The sequence below is a fragment of the Fusarium poae genome, chromosome 2, assembly GCF_019609905.1.
Source record: "Fusarium poae strain DAOMC 252244 chromosome 2, whole genome shotgun sequence".
NCBI lineage: Eukaryota > Fungi > Ascomycota > Sordariomycetes > Hypocreales > Nectriaceae > Fusarium > Fusarium poae.
The window spans coordinates 4,579,324-4,602,495 of record NC_058400.1 but is presented as its reverse complement, the minus strand read 5'-3'; the positions used below and the strand labels follow the sequence as shown (position 1 = coordinate 4,602,495).

The following is a 23,172-nucleotide window of genomic DNA, read 5'->3' as shown; positions in this document are numbered from 1 at the left end:
CGAAGTGCTTTAGCCACTCGAGGACTATCTCGTTATCTGTCCAGCCATTAGGACTCGTCGCAATAGCCCAATCGCCCGGGAGGTTGCTTTCTCGGTACCAGTGGGCGAGGTGATATTGGCCCGCACCTATGATGAACGGCGGGATCGCTTGGCCCTCGGCATTGATCGCCTGAATGACTGTAATCCATTCCCGGTTTCCAGGCTGCACTGATTTTGGTCTTCCACGCCTTTCAGCACCTGTGACGACCATTCCGCTCGCAATAACGCCCATCATAAAGCCAGTCTCGTCAAAGTTGTAGATTTCATCAGGTCGGATGCCATACTTCGCAATTACATTTGCTACGAGCCTAAACCAGTTGCGAATAATGGTCGGATCTTCACATTTGGCTCTCTGGTAGTCATATTTACGGGGGAAATGCGTCTTGAGGTCTTTGTGTCGCTTGACGAAGTTAGAGGCCCAGCGCTTGCCGACAGGCGGCGTCTCGCGGTCGGCGAGCAATCGGTTAGCCATCTCCTCAACACAACGCAGTCGCGGGGGAAACCCTCGCGAATCCAGATCGAGAATGAACTGAACTATGATCTGTTCTTCTAGATCAGATAGTTTGCGTGATTTTGGGATAGAATCACGCGTAGAAAGGATACCCTTCTGTCGGCGATATAAAGTCCAATAACGGACCTGGTAGATGCCTGCGGCGCGTCGGAGACTTAATTTTGGGTCATTTTGAAGGGCACGAAGTGCAAGAAGAATCCTAGCCTCAATATTTGGGTCTGGCATATTTGGTGGTTGAAAATTAATTGATTAAGTTGAGAAGATGTAAATTGCGGGATTTTTTGTTGCACTCGCTTGTCTGTTGCACCCGCTTATCATGTACGTTATATTTTTAATAAAACCCCTCTCATTGTTATTCCTGGCGTGTGAATATTCACATTGAACGAACTGATTTCATCGTGTCACTGTTGATCCATGTCATTCCATCCATATTATATCCGAACAGTTCCGTAAGCCCTATACCTGATTGGGAAAACTGAATGCAGCCCTCACCGATTGATGGAATCGCTATTGCGACATCGCAGTTGCTTTATCAGTCACGACTTTTTTTTCCCGCCTTATTTACTCTTCCTTTTACTCTGCATTCTTACTTCTGTACTGCGAATTATCAACCATGACAGGTGACGAAACAACACCACTGCTTCCCAGCAAGGGCAAAGGGAAAAAGTCAAATTGGCTACAAAAGGTCTCCCATGTTGAGAATCGCATTTCACTTGCGGGATTTCTTATTACATTGGCTTTTAGTTTCACACAGGTTCCGTAAGTAGTCCCAAAAAAGAGTAGCTCCTTCATTGACTAACAAGTTTCAGACTGTTTTATGTCTTTCATTTGATGACATGCGATTCTTTTTATGATTCACATCCTCCATATCATGGTTCAGGTGATCGTTGTAGTCGCGATGAGATTGCTTCTATCACAGCCACCCAGTTCAGCATCCTCGGCATGAGCACAACGTTTTGCGGTATGTCATGAATGGATATCTCCTCACCACCAGAACAACACTGATAAAATTTTATTAGGCACATTGAATCTTTTTCTCGCAGGCTGGATAGCCAAAAGGTTCGGTCCACGTGTTGCGCTTCTGATGCAAATATTTATCCCAGCTATCCGAGTCGTGACGCAAATTCTTGGTGTTTTGACAGGCAAACGAGAAGGCATGTTGATCATTCAGCTAACACAATTGATTACGATTTTTGGAGGACCAGCTGGTTACATGTGAGACTCCAATCCTTCAAGAACGCACAAACAATTACTTATAATTCTATTAGCCTGGTGATCAACATCATCGCTGGTGAAGTCGTCGAACCTTTAAGAAGAACAGCAGTCTTTGGACGTCTTCAGGGTGCAATCATGTTGGGACAAGGCATTGGTTACCTCAGTACGTCATTTTCCATCATTCAAATCACAATGTCGGCTTGAAGTAAGAACTAATCGGTTTAGCTGGCGGTATGCTTGGTGACATTAACATAAAAGCACCTTTCGAAACATCCTTCTGCTGTTTTATCCTGTCAGGCATCTACGTTTGGAGCGTACTACCTTATATATCTCCAGACTCCATGTCCAATGGTGGAAAGCCTGCGACGGGATTCCTCACGCCTCTAAAAGTACTTATGCCCCAAAAGCTGCGCCTGAAAGACGGAAAGACAAAAAAGCACCTCGGTGTCATCTTCCTCTGCGGCGGTATCTTTCTTGGCGTACTCGCAACAGACTATGCCCCCCTTCTTATCCAGATGTACGCAACCGCAGCCTTTAGCTTTACACAAGGAGACAATGGCTGGCTCATGTCCGAGTTTGCGATTATGAGAAGTTTCTTCTTGATTTTTTTGTTTCCTCGTATCATCACATTGGGACGCGATTGGTATGCCAACTCTCGGACAACCTCATCTGATGAAGTGGATGAAACGACCACACAACACATTCCAACCACTCCTGGAGAATTCGACGCGACCGTGGGTGAACAAGCGGATCATGAACCTTACCAGGCTGTAAGCTCCAAGAAAGATGACGAGGGATCTCGGTTCGATCTTGTCTTCCTGCGATGGAGTCTAGTCGTGGATGGGCTTCTTACTACAGTATCAGGTTTCGCAACACAGCGATGGCATATTTATCTCGGTAAGTTCTCTATACCCAGCGAAACCACACGCAACGATTAACCAAACAGCCGCCTTTCTTCTTCCTTTCGGCTCTGGTAGTGCACCTGCTGCCAAAGGTTGCATCACGCAAATGTGCCCAGACTCTCAACGTGCGGATGCTCTCAACGCCGTTACACTCGTAGAAAACATTGCCCGACTTGCGACACAGGGACTCTTTGGTCTGATATTTGCTATCTTGGCTCAAGCGGGCAAAGCCTATGCCACATTTTTCTGCAATGCGGTACGTGTCAAACGTCGAGAACGAGCTTGGTCTTTGTGGCTAACTTATAAATAGGCCATTGCAATTGTTGCTATGGGAGTACTCCTATTGTCGAACTTTCCACCTCTTGGGAGCAAATTAATTGAGCAGAACGATGGAGAGAATGAGAGAGATAGCGGAGACCAAGAGAACGAGCCCTTGTTAAACGAAGCAGAATAACAGAGCGAACGATTTTCTTTTGCATATAAAGAATCATAGGTCGGCGTTTAAAACATTGGTTAATCACAGAGCCCGATGGCATAAACTGAACATCAGGCCACAAGTCCATAGTCTAAATTGAGCGAGCCTTGTAATCAAATATCGCCCATTATACCTGTAGAGTCTAATGGGGTTGGGGGTAGAAAGATAGAGTGACATTGCGTTCTTTGGCAGCCCACGAACGTGAGTATCGACGACAGTTTCTCATTGCTAAATATATTCGTACAGAATCTTGCGTGTACAAATCGAGCGGAGCGGATAGCTTCAAGCCTTTTTAGCCGATATGTACTCTGTCAAATTACCTTACGTACTCATGTTCACCTCATCCCCAGATGCTGATTTGACACCAGGCTCAACATCCATAACGTCCCTATTGTGTGCTGAGGCGGTCACGAGCCCAGGCTGCTGTTCCTTCAACTCCTTGAACTTTCTCTCGGCATCCCAGACCCATGGCGTGTCGGCGGCAAACAGCAAATCCATCTCCTCTAGTGTGCGCTGATTACTCTCGGGGTACAAAGCCCACACCATGGGAATAGCTAGCAGGTTGGCTGCACCAAAGATGTGAAGCGTGTTCTCGCCAATCTTGGAGAACATGACAGGGCAAAGAAGCGTGAGCCAACCGTTGCCGATGGACCATCCAAAGACACCAAACGCGTTTCCTTTTGCTCGGACTTGGAGTGGGAAGATCTCAGCTGGGTATAGCCACGGTACTGTCAGCCACGTAGCACCAAAGACAAATGTGAAGATAAAGACGAAGGAAGCGGCAGCAGCGCCATACGAGTTCGCCTTGTCAATGTCTCCAGCGTCTCTGGCGTCCTGGCCGAGTCTTGAAAAGGCAGCAGCTAGAAACATGGCGATTCCTTGACCTACTGCACCCCAGTAAAGAGTCCATCGTCGACCGATGCGATCTAGAGTGTACACACAGATCAACGTGGCGAACATGTAGAAGATGTTGTTAAGGCCCGATATCCATTGACTCTTTTTGGTGTCGAAACCAGCGATGCGGAAGATTGTTGGTGCATAAACCGTAACTCCGGCGATTCCTACCCATTCTTGCATGATTTGTAGCTGCTCGCTGTCAGACTTTGCTTCAACATGATGTTTTGAGACTTACCCAGATGACAAGCTGTACACGTCGACCAGTGTGAAGTTCGCCGGACCCAATACCGAAGAACATATGAAAGTATGAATTCTTGGAAGATTCTTTGTTCTCGAGCTGAACAATATTCTTGATGTCGGTATACTCAGCATGAGCGCGAGCACGGTCGAACTCGCTCGAGCCACGAAGTCGTTGAAGGATATACTGAGCTTCGTCATCACGTCCGACCTTGACGAGCCAACGAGGTGACTCGGGAAAAAACCACACGCATCCCAAGAGTACCAGGAGAGGTATGATTTGGAATGCAATGGGGAATCGCCAACCAAACTGCGAGCCATTGTTGTCGATGTAGGAAAGACCAAACTCGAGCCAGTATGCCACAACCACACCAAAAATGTTGAGAGTGAATTCTATGGCGATGAACTGTCCACGAGAGGTGTGCTCAGCTGTTTCAGTAGCCCAGACGGGTACGATAGCGTTTAGAATGCCCGTGCCAATGCCATTGACGGCACGTGAGCAAATCATCCAGTCGTGATTTTGCGCTGAGCATTGCAAAGCAGCGCCTAGAATTGCCCATACAGAACCAACAGCAATGGTCTTGATTCTTCCAAGTTTGTCTCCGATCCATCCACCGAGGAGGCAACCAAAGAGAGTGCCCAGATAATAAACAGAGACGATACCTCCTTGAAGCAGACTGTCGGTGACGACAGGTTCGCCAGTTTCTTCATCAACGTAACCAAAACCCATTAAATCGATATAGTGTTTTGAATTGTTGACACCACCCATCATTCCTTGATCATATCTTTCGAATTCGCGTTAGATATTCGTTTCATCGTGGAAGGGTTGTTATGATGACATACCCAAAGAAGAAAATGGACAGAGCAGCAACACAGTTGATAGCAATGAGAAGCTGGCGCTTCTCAAAGTGGTTGGCCACATTGAATCCAGGAAGACGCTCCATATTTTCGATTATTTATCCAAGGTCAACATCAATAAGATCTGACGATAACTGCAGTGGTGCGTAGTGGTGGCATTTATACTCACTGTAGCCGGTAGTCGGGAGGACGATCAGACAACCTCTGTCCACTCGGGTAAAAATATGCAAGCACCAACAGAACTTGTGAGTTAACTCTTAGTGTAGTTACATCTCTATGGGACGGAAACAAGGTCGGCAATCAACTTTGTTTCCTCGTTAGTGGTCAAAGTCCTGCTTTGCACAGACCGATCTGCAACCCCGATGCGATGTCGATGATGCCCCGGGTTGGAGATTTGGAGACGGTGGGGGCTTATTTAGGTTCTGTTCTAAGCTCTCGCATGCGCACCAATCAATGTGTCTTTTGGATGTGTTGCGATGGATCCAGGGCGGAGGTTCCCTTGGATTCGAATGCAGTTGAACCGTTTTCTCGCGACCATCTTACCAGGCAGCAGTTTAAACAAAGCGGATCCCCTTTACATCGAGTCATTTAATGTACCATCGCCTGATCATGTGTCTGCAGATGACTCTTTTGATTGATCGAACGACAGGAGAGACATGCTTACTCGGCTAGTTTGGGCTCCGGGGGTGGGGACACTTTGCCAGCCGCCATAACATGGTCAAGCGAAAGGGTATCAGTCTTGATGTTGAAACAGTCACAGGCTTTATGGCCAGGGCATCAATTCGTATGCTGGAAGCTCATTATTCCCAACCATTGTTCTAATTAATATATACGACGGTAATCAAACCCAGCCACCAGATTATCAACATGATTGATGGTAACGACCGGATGGTAACACTGTTCCTCGGAGCCGACGAGCGGAGCAACGATTACTTACGCCTATCGATAAGCTCCATGTTGTTTTCGGAAATAATTTCCTTAGCCGAAGGCTCGGCCTCCATGACCGCCTTTCTGAATTCCGCGTTCCATTTATTACGCAAAGTTCGCCGACACTCAGTTCCGCTGGCTACCTGGCTAGCTACATGGGCCACACAGGGATTTCATGGTGTCGCCCACGGTTGAAGGAGACTTACAGCTTTGAAGCCATCAATCGATTAAAGCCCTCAGGACATTTTCTCCTCAACAAGAGTTAACAGCTTACACACATTGGTCCTGTCAATTAATCCTGGTGGCTACTGTGTTATTACGATATTGGCGGTACAGTTGGCCCATCTGGACTTCATGATAGCATAATGAAATAGTACATTCTCCTGGCGCCTGTAAAAGACCAAAGCTTCGAACACAATAAAAAGAGCCACGATGGGTAGCTTCATAACATGTACTAGACGATCTAATAAGGAAAATGGCTATGAATAGAACGACGAGCAATAGATTAATGCCTGTACAAAATGAAAAAGTGTTGGTCATGTAACTCTTCGCTCCCGAGTCGTCTTGCTTTTATGGGTCACATAATCATGTTCCAATATATTTCGCCCAGAGTCCCACAGAGTATTGTTGAATCACAGTAACAACTGTCACTGGATCAATTCCACCACAGGACCATACCTGCCAGTCATCCTGTTGTCATCCATGGGACGTGGCAGCTTCATCTCAGTACTATAGGCTTTGCATATGCACTGTTTAAATTTCAAGCTCGTCATCCAAGAGAATCGATTTCGCGTTCGTCATTCTCTTCTGCACGTTCTGCGCGTTCTATGATCTGGTCAGCATGAGACGGCATGCTTAAGGTTATCCGACTGACCTTTGGTCAAAATTCGATCGAGAATGTCGCTTTCAGCAAGTTCTACTGCACGTTCCGCACGTTCTGTATTCTGATGAGCTGAAGTTATCTGGGTCTGGGTGGTTTGACTCACCCTTGGTCAACGTTTGGACGAGTTTATAGTGTTCTGCACGTTCTGCTACACGCTCTGCTCGTTCTTTAAGTTTATCAGTACTGATCGACTGGCTCGGGACTTGTTGGCTCACCCTTGGCCAGTTTGTATATGAGTCTGTCGGCTTTTCGTTCCAGCCTCCAGACTTGGTGTTCCAGGTACGAGGTGCCGGACTTCGATTTGTCGGTATCCTTTTCTCTTGCTTTCAGGTCTTTGATCCTGGCCTTGAGCTTCTTGTTCTTTGATCGCAGCTTTTCGTTTTTGGATTCGACGTCTCGTACGTGTCGCCCGCTCTCTCCGTGGTGGTTGTTGCTGACCTTACAGTTGTCTTCTTGAGGCTCTATGTCAGCTTTATGTCGCTCGTAATCGGATCGTGTACCTACCAGTGCGCATCGGGATTGAGTTGGTTGAGTCCTCAGTGTCGCGAGCCTGATTGTTTGACTGGCTAGAAGCGATGGTTGATTGAGAAAGATGGTGCATGATTTCGGATGTTTTGGCCATGATGTAGTCTTTTCTTGACTTGTGTTGCGGATGTAAACGGGAACATTTTGCGACAGTGGGTACCTACTATCTAGTACTAATGTTGGGGAAGTTGGGTTGGGTTGAAGATTGGTAAAGAAAGGAAGGAGCAAATGGCGCGGTGCTGCACAGATTTATGCAGTTCCTTCCTTCTTTGCTCGCTACCTATTTAAACTGAATTGTGTAGCCTGAGGCTCTTCACCTTCGGATTATCCTACTTCACTTGCACTGAACCTCTCTATGCCGTAATCACTTTGGACAATTGATAAGAAACAAACCAACTTCAATACTGTCGTGTACATACAGGGTATCAAGCCACTCAACATCTCTTCAGAACATCAATAATCCACTCCAGACCCTCCTTGCTCTCCTTCAATCCATACTTGTACGCCAATGGGAAACAGTGCATCTGCTGTTTCCAAGATAGCCACTCCCCATCGACACCTTCGTTCCTACACTTTTCTCTGAATTCAACAGCCTCGGGGCCAAGAACATCATGTGAAGCAGTGATTCCGTGTATCTTTATATTGTTCTTGATACACATGCTCAGATCTGCGTGGATGGGTGATACCCGTGGGTCATCGAAGCTCCAGTCCAGGCTCTCGCCAGAGAAGCCCTTTGAGATGGAGCTGTCCGAGTCGTGAGATTTATTCGAACCACCGGGCGCCCATTTGCCGGCTGTGTCGTTGATGGCTTCCTCGCTCAATATGGGGTCGAACTTGTCCACCTTTTTGATGTCGGCATTCTTGTGGCTCAAGTCTGCTGTTGGGGTGATGGCTAGGATGGCCGTAGGTGGTCGAATGACTTGGACATCTTGATCTCTCATGGTCCAGAGAACACTGCACAAAGCAATGTTGCCGCCAGAACTGTCCCCGGCAACAATAACACGCTCACCAAGCTCTGAAGACTCTCGAAGCAACGCGTTGTATGTCTTGACTATTGCCGGGAATGAGTCTTGAACCGGGTTCTTGGGTGCAAGGGGATAGCTTATTATCGTGAGCCTGGTATCTGGTAGCCGTTGAACCATCTCTGCGCAGAAAGTCCAATGCTGACCAGTCGGCGGTGCTTGCCATCCTCCTCCCGCAAAGTACAGTATCCTCCTGGCATATCCTTGTTCTGATTCATCTGATTTCGGCTTCAACTCGTAGGTCCACAATCCTTCCACGCGACGCTCCTCGACATCGCATCGTCTGCGGGCTCCTCTAGACGGCTTGCAGCGTGTTGGATCATCAGAAGAAACCTGACCAGTTTCAACAAGCTTTGGTTTGATAGGCTTGATCAAAGTATGAAGCATCTTGGTAGGCCACGACCTCCCAGTCCGCTCATCAACGTGGAATTCCTGACCATCGTCGGAACTAAAGTCAGAATCCTGGTCCTGGTAGCCCGAGTCATAATGAGCAGTGCCTGGAACCGTTTGAGTTGCTGTCGTGGTTGCCATGCCCCCGGGAATAACACGAAATGGTTGAAGGTTTGATCGGATCGACGCTTAGATCTGACAAGCTCAGGGATGAATTATGTATTAACAACACAATTATCGCGAAACAGGGGCGTCATTCCTTTTTCATCAAAGGACCCTGAGATTGTTGATTACCATTAATATGTACGATCTGCACGACGTCATGCTTCATCTGACATCATGACTCCGCATTGCTTGTAACGTCAAAACAAGCCAAGAAGTGGTCTAGCTAAGCTTGATTGGGAACAATATTGGATGTTTGCAGGTAAGCAATCCAATTGCTGACGCGTTTTTAGCATGAGATATGGAGAAGGGTCGTTGTGATAAGCGGTAGTATCAGGGTTTGCGCGATGGTCAAAGGGACCTGACACTTTGGCCATCTGCTAATGCATAAAGGGTCGAAAGCTTGAACCTTGGTCCAAAAATCAGGCTTAGCATCGTGAAAATCAGGGTCAAGCTTTTGACAGTCCCACTTGTCTCTGTTAGACCCAGCTACAGGTTAGCACTAACAGACATACAACTAAGATTGTTCATGTCAATTATTCTCAAAGCTTTGTCAAACTAATACTAATTATTTCTCTTACATGTCCAAACGCCATCGCTTGCTTGGATCACTACAATATAGCTTTCCGCTTGTGTCTCCAACAACTCACTGCGATCGCGCTGAAGCCGAAAGTGAAGATCGTCTACGATGGGTTTCCGTTCTCATTCTCGCTTCGGCTTGCGCCACAGCAGCCTCCCAATCCGTAAAGTACAGATAAATAGCCTCGAGGCTTGACACACTATTACATTCGGTTAGTACAAGGCGGTAAACATGAGTCCCAAACAAACTTACACAGCAAGACCGGCTGTCAAACCAACCCAAAGACCAGCCAAATTCCACCCCAGTCCAAAGCTGGTACCAAGTGCAATAGGCAAGGCCACGATGCAATAAGAGAACAGATTGGCGTAGCCTCCAATTGCCTGTCTACCGATGCCTCTCAAAAGACCATGCGAGACAGCTGCCAGAGCGTCAAATATTTGCATAACAGCACATACCAGAATGACGTTCGACGCGATATCAAGGACCTGCTCATCATCTGTAAAGATATTTGGTAGTTGTCTTCGCAGAGTAGTAAAAATGGTCAAGTTGAACAAGCCGACAAAGAGTCCGGCAAAGATGGCCTACGATGTAAGTATATAATAGCGATAAATGGGTCAAGGGTACATACCACTTTCGCAGTAACTCGTGCAGCGTTGCTCAAGTTGGCGCCGATGAGATTAGCCACGCGAGTCGATGTCGCAATCGCCAAAGGGAACGGAATGTTGAACGACGTCGACGTAATTGTCACGAGAACACCCTGTGCAGCAAGTTGCGCCGTTCCAAATCTCCCAGCAGCAATAGTGAGGATCTCCAAAACAGAGAATTGAGCTTCAATCATAATCATGCCCGGAAGAGCCAATTTGATCATTGGTCCTGATGTGATCAGCGACAAGGTCTTGAAGCAAGGTCACAAAATACTTACCCCAGTTACTGAACGCCTTGCGACTAAAGCCCTTCCAACATTCTGATCCCTCAAACAGACGCACGTAGAGGATAAGAAGAAGAGGCAAAAGGTTGTGCGTGACGGCCATAGCGATAGCTGCACCGTTAAATCCCCACCCAAGTTTGAACACGAACAGCCAGTTCTGCAGAAAGCTCAGAGGAGCTCCGACAAGCAGAGTGTAAGTAGTCGCGTGAAACAGGCCTTGCGACTGGACAAAACGCTTGGCGCTCTCGAATGCTGACACACCGGGCATGCCAATAATGAGAATGCGCATGTACGTGGCCGCCAGTGCCGTTGTACGTCCTGGCCCGACAGCTGCGGCGAGAATGGGCTCAGAGAACCACCACAGAACAGCAATGGGGAGCATGAGAAGCCAGAGCAGCCATGTCATGCGCTGAGCCTGCAGGCCGACGAGGTGTTTGTGGCCAGAGCCGTATGCTTGGGCACAGAGGGTATCCAGGCATGTCGCTAAACCTTGGACGGGAACATAGTACGTGATACTGGCTGTCATGGTAGCCACTGGGGGGATGTCAGTAAATTAAAAATAGCGATGTAGGCTATACTCACAATTGACGGCAGCTAGTTCCTCCATTCCCAAACGACCGACTGTCAGCACACTCGCGACAGTGACAGAGTAATGGAGCAAGAAAGTGACAATCAGAGGTGCAGCATATTGGATCAAGGTCTTGGTCTCTCGCTGCCATGTTGTTTCGAGCTTCTGTGAAGCAAGCGCCTCCTCCCATCGCTTGTGAACCTCGTCTGGTCCTGGCGTTGGTGGTATACCATCAAAGCGCACAATTCTTTCGCGTAGAAGCGGTGTTGTCTCGCCTGAGTCCTCAGACGCGAAGAGCGGTTTATCGTGGTCGTGGACGCGTGTGCTAAAAAGACGACGGTAGACGCGTCCCCAAAATGTCGCGCGCCATCCTGTCCGTGGGTGTTTTGAGGGCAGAACGTCATTATCGCGAAGAAGGGAAACCTCTGCACGGTAAGATTGTTCAAAGTCGTGTGGGTTGGGCGGGGGGATGTCGATGCTAGTGGGCGGAACCGTCGAGAAGCCTGAGCCGTATGCTATGCCATTAGGATGGAATGCAAGCTGTAGATCTGTCTCGTCGACATATCGTGGGTCCTCTACAGCTTCTTCATCGCGATGTTCGTCACCAGAGGAGCAATCGTCAATGTCTCTGTTCAGTATCTCCTCCACATTCGGAGCTGGATCAATGAATGGAGGTGGAAATGCTAAATCGTCGGGGATAAAGTCTGCAAAGATAGAGTGACGGCGATTTCTTTGGGAGCCGTCAGGATTAAACGGTGAACTCGTAGGGAGAGACATTGCAGCAATCTTGCAGAGGAAGTGCAGTCCAGTGCAGCGCAGCCAGAAGGTGAAACAACATGGCTCTGGTCTGCTCGCATATGTATATCATCACCAGATAGCACAATGACGTCCCCTCGTCAGCCCATATCACTGAGTAGACAAACTGCTAAGAAAGTCGGTCAACGGCCGTCGTGATGTCAATTGATAAGACGTGAGCCTGTAAATGGACCAGCGTGTGCGCCACAAACAACCAGTGTACACCCTCTCACAGGGAATTGTGACTGGTAGACATGATTATGACATACATTAGCTAGTGCATCAAGGTTCGGGTGGCTCGAAACTTTGCCGCCGGAAGAATTGCACCGAGATAAGATCACGACATTGCTGTTTTGGGGTAACACTGCATAAAACGGTTGAGCAGGCCATGTCATTCCATACAAATGATGAATCTTTTGTTCGCTTCGCCACTTGGAACGTTTCAGTCATTCACTGCATGGAGAATCAACAAAAGAAACCTTTTGCAGGTTTCTGACTTGTTTTTTCAGAAATTGTGCATGGCACATGATGATTTGCAGTAGCTCAGACATGGATAGCTCCAAGCCGTCTCGCACTAACATGGTGTACCGCAACTAAATCCGGCAGATCCTACCAGACCAAAAGACCCTATTGACATTTCTGACACTCGAAATGGTGATTCGCTTATTCTTCGCATTATATCTCGTATGTAGAAGGTCGCGAACAAGGGAATCTGTGCATCTTCAAAGAGTCCGTCATTCAACTCGTATTTTTAGCTCACTAGTCTCGATAAGTCAACGCCGTGCAACCATTACGATAGCCAATTGGCTCTGTTCAATATAGGTCGCGCTATACTACAAGCAAGTTATGTTAGGAATGTTATCGTAATTGACATGGAGGGCGAAGATATTATTTATGAAAGAGTTCCGCGTTATTATGTAGTGTAAATAAGATTGAAGATCATCGTATCATGCAGCTATAGCATGAGAATTAAGAGAAAATTGGATCATGTTGTATTCTAGATCGTGTTTTCTCCTAAAGTTTTAAACTTTTGGCAAAGTGTCAAGGAAGCTTGGCTTGTATGGCGGGCGCATTGGTGATACGATCGTGTCAAACCCTTCTAGGCTTGCTTCAGAGTCGAGACTCGTTGGAATCTGCTGAATGAGATATTAAGGTCGATTGGGTCCTGAAAACATGAGCTAATAGAGTATGCGATAGTTTTAGTGATGTGGTCATCGGATCTTGACCAGCAAAGTTGTGTCCCATGAGCTCATGTCATGTCGACGTTAAATTCACTGTCGCATCAAGAGGATCGCGATCTTCACTCGTACTGGTTTCAGCGCTGCCCTGTTGTAACACAAGTGCACAGAAGCTATCAAATACCAGGCACGTCATTGACGAAAACAGGTCAATATGCAGTGAGAGTGCAACTCGAGATCAACGATAACATAATGTAACAGACAGGGAAGGGTGAATCCGTGACCCAAGCAGAATTTATAACAAATGAAATGAGCGTCTGCACATTAACTTGGTGCTAGATTCTCTGTTGTAGGAGTAAGGAAATTGTTGGATACAAAGTCACGACTTCTTCAACGATCAGTTCTTCTACCAATTGCGGCCGTCTAGTATTGACTCTGCTTAACGTTACTTCATACCAAGCAAAGATCGTTCTGATTCATGTCAGGGTCTTCAATATTAATTGAGACACAAATGTTCACTGTTGAGCTTTAGGCATCACAGCTCCCTTCGGAGGCTTATTCTTCTTCTTGAATTCATCACACATCTGCTCCATTGTGACCCACTCAACGCCCTCATGTTTGTTGATGTACTCGATCAATCTGCCGTTGTCAGTGCCAATGTTTCATGTCTCAAGTAAGGTCACATACCTCTCGTGCATCAGAAGAACATGTGGGCGACCAGATACATCAGGATGGCAGGTTATGGGAAAGACACAAATCTCGTCGGGGTCGTCGGCATAATCTCGATAAAAGTAGTCAAAATGGTCCCTCCATAACTCCTCAACATCGCGCGGGTTTACCCAGCCATGACTGTTTGGGCTTTTCTTTACAAACATCATCGGCGGGAGGCTATCATCCAGTCAGTGTCATGAACAACAAGTTTACTATCGAAAGAGCGGGATTCATCGTACTGTAACCCATGTTAGCAACAACCCATCCACCGGGCAAAATGACTTACCTCATCTAGATACCAATTTGCGGGGATCTCTACAAGACCTGTATCTTGACCCTTGATCAGTGGCTTCATCCATGTCTCGGCCTTTTGAGTGTAATCAATCTTGGTCCAGGTATCGTTTGTTCTCAGCCAGTACATATGGCAATCATCGTGAGACATGGAATGGTCGTACTCAATGCCATAGCTGAGCATCAAATCCACGCCCTCTTTACTAGTCTCCCACCAAGGAGCGACTGATCCGCGAGGAGGCTTTCCGCAGAACTCGGTCAACATCTTGTGAGTCTTATCGAGCACATCTCGCTGCTGCTCAAGGGACATGTCGGAGGGGTTTTCATGAGAGTAACCTGCCAAAGCCATGTCAGTTACTTTTAACCACGTTGGATTGTTATGATATCAACTGACCATGGAGGCCAATCTCGTGACCTGCATCTCGAACCATGGCGCATTCTTCGGGAAACGTCTCTAGACTGTGACCGGGGATGAACCATGTGGCCTTGATATTATACTTGTCGAATAGTTTGAGCATTCGACGAACACCATGAGTTCCGGCGAATAGACCACGAGATATATCACTGGGCGAGTCTTGTCCTCCGTATGACCCCAACCATCCGGCAACCGCATCGACGTCGACGCCGTACGAGCAAAGGATTCGCTTGGGCATGATGGGGTCTTTAAGAGTGTTTAGATGGTTATTTCTTCCGTATCGAACTTAATGGTCAATCGAGTATCAAAAGTGTAAGCAATGAACCGGTTATATTTTGGACGAAGGGTCCTTTATTATCTTCTTGACCTATCACATAACTACCGAAAATTAGTCCTGATGATAACAACCCCGAAGATCACTAAATTGAGGGGTCGAAATCTACCCTGTACATGATGACGCTCGAGTCGTCTCTTGTCCTATCACAGTTGATCATTCTTGCAAGGGTTCGCCAACTATCCATCTCATAACCGGTCGAGCGAAGGCTTCGAGTTCGACTCCCGACTTATTACATTTGTTTTTTATGATCTCTTAAGCTTTCGCCCAGGCCTTCTCAATTTCCTCAAGGTTTTCAACAAAGGTTAATCTGTCCGCGCAGACTAACTTATCAACAATTCTTCATATCTAAGGTTCTCGACTTATTACATGATGCTCTAGACTACAGCTTTTTCAGTCTATAAATCCCAACTTTTATTAAGAGGTAGCTCAACAGGGTGTTGAATTCAATGATAACGTTATATGAAGAACCGCCTCGGATAGACGCAAACGAGTCCCGGAAATATATGTTACGAAAGTAGGTATGTTATATCCGCCTCAGTGAGTTTCATCGTTGTCATAGATGCCCCATCAACTCCACAGACAATGTCATGGCTCAGATGGTAAACCAATCATTAGTGCTAACTAGGAAGAAACGGGTCTCAGAGCCAGGAATGAAACGACACAATGGAGTAATTATGAATGATTTCAAATCATGTCCATTTCACATAATTTCTAGAAGCCGGCAGTCTTCCCTTCCGAGCTATAACCCCAGACCTGACTGCTACAGCTACCAATATTTAACTACTCTTTGTCGAACATACATCCTGATCACCATTTTCAAGTGTAACAGTTTCGAAGCAACTCAAAATGTCTTCCCTCAAGCCTCTTACACTACACGCCCACCATACTGGTCCCAACCCCTTCAAGGTGGCCATTCTCCTCGAAGCTCTCAACATCCCATACAATGTCAAGCTCTGGCAATTCGGAGAAGGCTCCAATGGTCTGAAGGGCCCCAAGTTCCTTGCCATCAACCCCAATGGGCGTGTTCCTGCTCTGGAAGACCCCAACACCAACGTCACCAGCTGGGAAAGCATGGCATGTGTCAACTACGTCCTGCGAGTATACGACACCGAGAACAAGTTCGGGCATCGGGAGGAAGCTGGCGAGCAAGGCAGAGTTGACGTCGAGAAGTGGGTGAGCTTCTTGATCACCACCATGGGTCCTATGATGGGACAGTGCAACTGGTTCCGCCACTACCACGATGTCAAGAATGAGAATGCATACGAGAGATATCTGGCCCAAGCCCAACGATGCTTTGGAGTTTTGGAGGAACAGCTAAAGTCTCACAACGGAGACTGGATCTTAGCAGGCGAGAAGCCCAACGTGGTTGACTTCCACTTTGAGCCTTGGGTGCGACAGTACGAGTTTGCTGGTTTGACCATGAACGATTATCCCAAGGTCAAGGCTTGGTTGGATCGCGTTCAGTCTCTTCCTGTGGTCATTCGCGCCTATGAGAAGGTCAAGGCTGGAGAGGAGGTTGCATGAAGGCAGATCTGGCGAATTTAAGATAGACAAGAATGATACCACAACGCTAATAGCGCTTTCTTCGTGATTTCTTATTACCCGTGACGAGTGAGTGTTCGAGCGCAAGTGCCTGATTCAATCTTCAGGTAACGTCAGGATGCGCCTCGAATCATTTGTGACCCGTCGCCTAGATTGAGACCGTGTAAGAGGTCTTTGAGAAAGAACAGCCAGTCGGCCTCTGTGAACTAGCAAGCTGCGCGTGTGTAATTGTTTAAGTAAAATCGGAACAAATGCTAGATCGAAGAATGATGATTGAGAATGGTCTGAAAGAGATCAAGTACAGTAGCAATGCAAACAACTCTGGTGGTGATTCCATTGACGGTTTTCTTTGTTGCTAAGGTTGAGTATTCTTACAGGGGCTACCCGCTAATTTGTGGCTATCAGGATAGTGCTTTTAAGCCCAAATCGATGCCGCACGGGTCCTGAAAGCCGCCGTCGAATTAGGTCACCAGGAATCCGCCGACGAGGTAACGGCCGGTCTGTCTCCCCATGGCTAGACTCCATAACAGGATAACAACAATTCGGAAAACAACAGGAAAATTAAGATTCATCCCGGATCACACCCGCACTGTAGTCAAGATGTCGGCTGCACTTCCGGAGGGTTCGGTGGAGGTGACCGACTGAACCCCACGCCAATGCCTCGTAAGCCGATGACAAACGACATCTGACAACGAAACAAAAAGGAAGAGAAGTCACTTGGCAAATACGAATCACTGTAGCGTCAGAACATTGACCTGTGAGATTACCGCGTTGTCTGCTTCCAGAAGAACAGCACAAACATGTTCAACCAACAACACTCAGCCTTCGGTTCTGCTCACTTCATTCAACCCGACCCCATCTTTGAAGTCACCAAACGCTTCAATGCGGATCAAGACCCCCAAAAGGTGAATCTCGGTCAAGGTACATACCGAGACGAGAATGCTAAGCCTTGGGTCCTGCCGTCTGTGAGAGAAGCTGAGAAGTTGATCGTCAATCCTGGACATGAGTATCTGCCTATTGAAGGCCTGCAGAGCTTCCGCGACGCAGCGAGTAAGTTGTTGTTTGACGGTACATCTGCCTATAAAGAGAATAGAGTAAGTCACAATCCTGAAGAGATGGAATTTGACTGACGCCCTCAAGATCGCCACATGTCAATCGATATCTGGCACTGGGTCCTTGCTCCTCGCAGGCCTGGTCCTCCGAAAGGCAAACTCGGGCATTGAGAATGTTATCATCACGGATCCAACTTGGTCGAACCATGACTTACTCTTCCATGAGATTGGATTCAACGTCATAAAAGCGCCTTACTACAAGGATCGATCTTTTGACTTTGAAAGTTATCTTGATATCCTCAAAGCAGCTGACAAGCGTTCAGCTGTTGTTCTTCACGCATGTGCTCATAATCCAACCGGCTGCGACGCTACCCACGATCAGTGGAAAGAGATTGCAGCAGTTATCAAGAAGAATGGGATCTTTCCCATCATAGATTCCGCATATCTAGGCTTCAACTCGGGTAACTACGATGAAGATGCGTGGGCTATCAAACATATCATTGAAGACCTGGGTCTCGAAGCAGCGGTTTGTTTGTCATTTGCCAAGAATATGGGACTCTACGGCGAGCGCGTCGGCTTGACGGCCATCGTCACAAGGTCAGAAGAGACCAAGAAAATCGTGTTTTCTCTACTTCAGCAATCACAGCGACAGACCGTGTCCAACCCACCAGTATATGGTGCTCGGATTGCTGCCGCTGTCCTTAGCAATCCTGAAACCCTCAAGCAATGGCGTCAAGATCTGGTGACTATGTCTTCTCGCATCAGGTCGATGAGAAAGAGACTTTATGATGAGTTGGTAAGACTCCAGACCCCAGGAGATTGGTCTCATATCGTCAGCCAGACTGGCATGTTTGGATATACTGGGGTAAGCAAACCGCAAATTGAGTGTCTAGAAGGTAAGTAGCGTGTCCTTTTACTACAACTTGTACTGACTACTATCTAGAGAAATTTCATATATACATGGCGGATACTTCAAGGATTAGTCTGGCGGGTTTGAACGATCACAACGTTGAGTATGTGGCAAAGGCACTTGATAAAGTGGTTCGTGATGTAAAGTAGAGAGAGTATAAGCAAGTTATAAAGAAATGTCAAGATTTACATAATTTTGGGTGTCGATGACAGAAAACGCGGATATGTGTATTTGACCAATACCCATAGTTCAATTGGATGCGCCTTTGCCATGGGATGAAACAACCTCGTCATAAATTCCATTGCCATCAAACGATCAAAATGACACTGCCTTTTTCACCGCCGACGTCGGACATACCGAAGTCTCTTGCAGTCTATCTTGCTGTTGGGATGGGTCAATGATCAGTGGCCCAGTGATACAACGACACACCGTGGTGGATTCCTTCCCACGTCTCAGCTCGGTTACATTTGCTCCGGATACAATTCATAACAAGTACATTTTCTCTCAAGAATGCACCGCGTGCCGTTTCTATCAGATCCCGGTAGACAACCCCCATCCCCCCCCCCCCCCCCCCCGCCACTATATCTTGTAGCCAAGAGAAGCTTCTATTCCACACACCCTCTATTGATTGTACTCCAATATCGGCTTTGTATGCATGATAGCTTCTAGCGTAATGCAAGCTGCGGAAAGACACACGGCCCCCTGTTGTCGCTTTGACAAGCCGATGCACGATCCTACCACGCCGCCATGCAACTACCGAATATAGTCTAGACAGTTCCTGTAACCGAACTCAAGATAGGAGTAGAACAAAGAAACGGTGGCATTCCCGACGCCAGGCGAAAAGAAGCTCCATGTACGAGGTCATGTCTTCACGATATCTGGCTTATGTGGGGTTGAGTAACCATCGGGAAAGTATCCCGCCCGTCCAGCGTTTAGAGTCTAGACCAACACCTTCTCGAAATTGACCAAAGAAAAGTGACGACTTCGTTAGGTTTTGGTGATGCCGTATCTGGACGTGTCCGTGTGACCCTTTCAGAGCCTACCCCGCTCCCCCAGACTCCCCGCGTTATCAATGAAGCCAACAGGAGTATCGGTTGGGGTACCGACTGGGTGCTGGTCTAAGTTCGGGAAGAGTTTATGTGAAGCCACGCCTAGAGTGTAATCGTGAAAGTCAAAAGGGATGATAAGACTATCATTGCATCACTTAAGAATGCCCCCTCATTATCGACTTCACGCTTTAATTCTTCCAACTCTGCAAATATCAACTTAAAATTGTCAATCAATTATTGAAAGAACCAATTCATTCACAGCGCCTGACATGACAACAGCCCTTCCAAGCAATATCACTATCAGGTCCCGAGCAGCCCGGAACTTGGCTCTCACACTCAAGGCCTCTGGACCACGAGTGAGAAGAGACGGTCTTATTCCTCTTGTTCGATGCTCATCTACTACCACCAATGCTTCTGCTGCGCTTGAGGCAACTCGCACAAACACTCCCGTTGTGAATGGAGCAGAGACGCCTCTATCCGAACTTCCTCCTCTTATCCTTTACCGATCTCTCTTCATCAACGCTGTCTCATCAAGACCATGGCTGCTCGTTCCATCTCTCCACCTTCTCCAAAAGCTCTCACTTTCCGGAAACCCATACCTGTTTAATGTTTCCCGCAATCCGTTGTTGCGCTCTATTCTCAAGCATACCTTCTACAAGCAATTCTGTGCTGGCGAGACTGGCGCGGAAGCCCAAGCGACAATGAAGGAACTACAGGACATGGGATTCAAGGGGACAATTCTTACGTTTGCAAAGGAAACTGTCTTTGACTCCAAGACAGGTACCGAGCAGGGTCACGGAATTGAGGCTTCGACCACAAACGAGTGCCAGTGGTGCGACAATATTGAAGCCTGGCGAGATGGAACATTAAAAACGGTTGAACTACTTCGAGAGGGTGATCAACTGGCGACCAAGTGAGTTTATTATATATCTTCTGCAGCAACACAGACTAACAGCTATTGCTTAGACTCACCGGTGCTGGACCTGGCGTCTGCGAAGCCCTCCACAACGACGCGCCACTCCCCAAGCAGTTTGTCGACGCGTGCTACGAAATCTCCCAGAAGGTCAAAGACCGCGGCGCATACATCCTCATCGACGCTGAATCGCAGCATTACCAATGGGGCATCTTCCGTCTTGGTCTAGAGCTCCAAGAGAAGTTCAATACCGATGGCAATGTTGTCCTGTACAACACATACCAGGCGTATCTCAAGAGCACCCAAGACACGCTCAAGAAGCATCTTCAGATTGCCTCTGATAAGGGCTTCACTATTGGAGTCAAGGTCGTTCGCGGCGCTTACATGTCCTCTGACCCTCGCTCCCTGATTCACGACACAAAGCAAGACACGGACGACAACTACAATCAGATCGCACAAGGTGTCCTGCGACAAGACTTCCTTGGCTTTGGTGGGTCTAACAAGAGACCTTTCCCCTCGGCTCAATTGCTTCTCGCCAGCCACAACAAAGAATCTCTTGTCAAAGCGCACGAGATGCACCAAGAGCGCACTAAAGCCAACCTACCCACCGTCCCTGTCAAGTTCGCTCAGCTCCATGGCATGTCGGATGAGGTCAGTTTCGGGCTGCTCAAGCTGAAGGATGATAAGGGTGTTGCGCCCGAGGTGTACAAGTGCACTACGTGGGGTACATTGGGGGAGTGCATGGCGTATCTGACCAGACGCGCTATTGAGAACCGGGATGCGGCTTCAAGGACGTTGGATGAGTACACAGCTTTGAAGAATGAGGCTTGGAGACGTCTTGCTTTCTGGAGATGATTACAAAAGCTACTAGATTGATAACTATTTCTAAAAATTAAAATAATTAAGTTGTTCTAAATTGCTGCACTTCGATTCTGACTTTTGATGATAATCTAAATATTTTTGCCAATGGGTCTAGACATGTCTCACTCATCCTGATAAACTCAATTCTTCCAGCGCATTTCGCTCACAACGCTAGAATTTCCACTGTCTTAGTGGTTAGTCAAGTGTCACAAGATCTTGGTGCCCTGACTTGATCTTATCCCCATGCCACACAGCTGCATCATGATCTGAGGACAGGTCTAACTATTCCATCAATTGAGTTATAGTGGCGCCGGTAATTGTTCCTTACGTTACCTGAAAGTTGGAGATTCTTCCCCACGTTTATCGATCCACACTAGACGACATCACCATCGGCAGCCCTCCCGAGACAAATTGACCCCTCATCCAACAACACCTACAAGAGATAACAAACACATCTGCACCTGCATCTGCACGACTTGCAAACGTCTTTCCAACCAGGGCTTGGTCTGTTTCTTTATCTTGTCACAAGACCAATTTCTTCGTTCACGTGTCACCTTGTTCCTGAATCCTTCACATTTGCCGACAAATAAGTCATCAACTTTTTGCCGTGTCAAACCGTATCTCATTACACCAAAGACCAAACGCTTGTGGATTGATCGGGTGACAATTGTCTTGGACGATTGATCGAGGTTGCAAGAGGAAGAAGTTGCTGCTGTCTGTACGGCTCGACAGAAGCTTCCTTTATAAGTCACCGATATCATAGAGTTCATGCCGTATGAGTCACGCCTGTATTAGAAAACCTAGAGTCTTGAGAGAAACCTTGACTTGATATTTTGTTGAAAATTTGATCTGTCCGGACAGATTAACCTTTGTTGATAACCTTGAAGAAACCGAGAAGACGAAAGCTTAAGCCGTCATAAAAATTAAAGACCAAACGCAACAATGACAGGCCTAAGCAATGCCACACTCACCATCTTGGGTACCGGTAAGTAAATCCAGCCAATCAGTTCACAGCATCAGCCACTGACTGATATATTGTTCACAGGAAACATCACCAAGCCTATTGTGAAGAATCTGTTGCCTGCTATCAAGAATGGCAAGACCGGTCTTCCTTTCACCAAGATCATCGCTTGTGTGCGGTCGGAGGCATCTGTGAATAAACTCAATGAGCAATTCTCAGAGTACAGCACCATCTTGACTGTATCGCGCGGTGACAACGTCAAGGCTGTACAGCAAGGCGACGTGATCATTTTGGGTGTTGATCCCGCTGACATCGAGAGTGTTCTCACTCAAGATGGCATTCGCGAAGCTCTATCTGGAAAGCTTCTCATCAGTGTAGCTGCTGGGTGGACAAAGGAAAAGATCGAAGCCACCATCTACGGCAGCGAAACAACTAAAGAGAACCACTCTGATAGAGTATGGGTCATTCGTACACTGCCAAACATCGCATGTATGGTTTCAGAGGGTCTCATCGCTATCGAGAAATCACCCTCTGAACCCGAGGTCCCCAAGGAACACCGTGATCTCACCAAAGCTATCTTCACAACCATTGGCGAGACGGTCGAGGTACCGCCACGTCTAATGAATGCAACCACCGCGGTCGGAGGCTCAACCCCTGCATTCTGGGCTGTGATTTGCGATGCTTTTATTGATGCGTCTGTTGCCGTTGGTGTTCCGCGAGCTGATGCCCAGACTATGATCTACCAATCCATGAAGGGTTCTGCCGCCATGCTGCAGAGTGGCTTGAAGCCAGGGGATCTGAGAGATCAAGGAACTTCGCCTGAAGGCTGCACTATTGGAGGTATCATGGTTCTAGAAGAAGCTGGTGTCAGGGGTCATCTTGGACGGGCACTAAGGGAGGCTGTCACTACGGCGCGACTGATGGAGACCACCACGCATGTGAATGACACACGCCCTACTTCATAGATTTAGTCAGGTACATCGGAATATAATATGGACTGGTTGACATATGCGCCACTTTATCAAGATCTTGCCAGCT

The 23,172-nt window shown here is 47.4% G+C and overlaps 9 protein-coding genes across 9 annotated transcripts; 5 read left to right on the top strand and 4 right to left on the bottom strand.

The window, feature by feature from the left end:
* Positions 1-1,163: 1,163 nt before the first annotated feature.
* FPOAC1_005440 (uncharacterized protein) lies at positions 1,164-3,121 on the top strand (the record flags this gene model as incomplete). The annotated part of the gene is made up of 7 exons (XM_044849967.1): positions 1,164-1,309; positions 1,360-1,511; positions 1,570-1,765; positions 1,819-1,928; positions 1,991-2,662; positions 2,712-2,923; positions 2,978-3,121. The coding sequence occupies 7 exons, from the start codon at positions 1,164-1,166 to the stop codon at positions 3,119-3,121; spliced, it is 1,632 nt and encodes a 543-aa protein (XP_044708677.1).
* A 342-nt stretch (positions 3,122-3,463) lies between these two features.
* On the bottom strand, positions 3,464-5,220 carry FPOAC1_005439 (uncharacterized protein; the record flags this gene model as incomplete). The annotated part of the gene is made up of 3 exons (XM_044849966.1): positions 3,464-4,228; positions 4,275-5,061; positions 5,120-5,220. The coding sequence occupies 3 exons, from the start codon at positions 5,218-5,220 to the stop codon at positions 3,464-3,466; spliced, it is 1,653 nt and encodes a 550-aa protein (XP_044708676.1).
* Positions 5,221-6,830: 1,610 nt separating this feature from the next.
* FPOAC1_005438 (uncharacterized protein) lies at positions 6,831-7,566 on the bottom strand (the record flags this gene model as incomplete). The annotated part of the gene is made up of 5 exons (XM_044849965.1): positions 6,831-6,886; positions 6,936-6,998; positions 7,048-7,110; positions 7,160-7,396; positions 7,449-7,566. The coding sequence occupies 5 exons, from the start codon at positions 7,564-7,566 to the stop codon at positions 6,831-6,833; spliced, it is 537 nt and encodes a 178-aa protein (XP_044708675.1).
* A 337-nt stretch (positions 7,567-7,903) lies between these two features.
* Positions 7,904-11,896, bottom strand: FPOAC1_005437 (uncharacterized protein; the record flags this gene model as incomplete). The annotated part of the gene is made up of 6 exons (XM_044849964.1): positions 7,904-8,939; positions 9,694-9,822; positions 9,876-10,204; positions 10,252-10,496; positions 10,546-11,085; positions 11,134-11,896. 6 exons carry the CDS (start codon positions 11,894-11,896, stop codon positions 7,904-7,906), a joined length of 3,042 nt encoding a protein of 1,013 aa, XP_044708674.1.
* Positions 11,897-13,607: 1,711 nt separating this feature from the next.
* FPOAC1_005436 (uncharacterized protein) lies at positions 13,608-14,747 on the bottom strand (the record flags this gene model as incomplete). Its single annotated transcript, XM_044849963.1, has 5 exons — positions 13,608-13,731; positions 13,780-13,955; positions 14,006-14,041; positions 14,090-14,430; positions 14,489-14,747. 5 exons carry the CDS (start codon positions 14,745-14,747, stop codon positions 13,608-13,610), a joined length of 936 nt encoding a protein of 311 aa, XP_044708673.1.
* A 945-nt stretch (positions 14,748-15,692) lies between these two features.
* Positions 15,693-16,370, top strand: FPOAC1_005435 (uncharacterized protein; the record flags this gene model as incomplete). Its single annotated transcript, XM_044849962.1, has 1 exon — positions 15,693-16,370. The coding sequence occupies one exon, from the start codon at positions 15,693-15,695 to the stop codon at positions 16,368-16,370; it is 678 nt and encodes a 225-aa protein (XP_044708672.1).
* An 818-nt stretch (positions 16,371-17,188) lies between these two features.
* FPOAC1_005434 (uncharacterized protein) lies at positions 17,189-18,499 on the top strand (the record flags this gene model as incomplete). The annotated part of the gene is made up of 3 exons (XM_044849961.1): positions 17,189-17,482; positions 17,529-18,336; positions 18,384-18,499. 3 exons carry the CDS (start codon positions 17,189-17,191, stop codon positions 18,497-18,499), a joined length of 1,218 nt encoding a protein of 405 aa, XP_044708671.1.
* Positions 18,500-19,668: 1,169 nt separating this feature from the next.
* Positions 19,669-21,167, top strand: FPOAC1_005433 (uncharacterized protein; the record flags this gene model as incomplete). Its single annotated transcript, XM_044849960.1, has 2 exons — positions 19,669-20,312; positions 20,366-21,167. The coding sequence occupies 2 exons, from the start codon at positions 19,669-19,671 to the stop codon at positions 21,165-21,167; spliced, it is 1,446 nt and encodes a 481-aa protein (XP_044708670.1).
* Positions 21,168-22,115: 948 nt separating this feature from the next.
* Positions 22,116-23,099, top strand: FPOAC1_005432 (uncharacterized protein; the record flags this gene model as incomplete). Its single annotated transcript, XM_044849959.1, has 2 exons — positions 22,116-22,158; positions 22,219-23,099. The coding sequence occupies 2 exons, from the start codon at positions 22,116-22,118 to the stop codon at positions 23,097-23,099; spliced, it is 924 nt and encodes a 307-aa protein (XP_044708669.1).
* Positions 23,100-23,172: the final 73 nt, after the last annotated feature.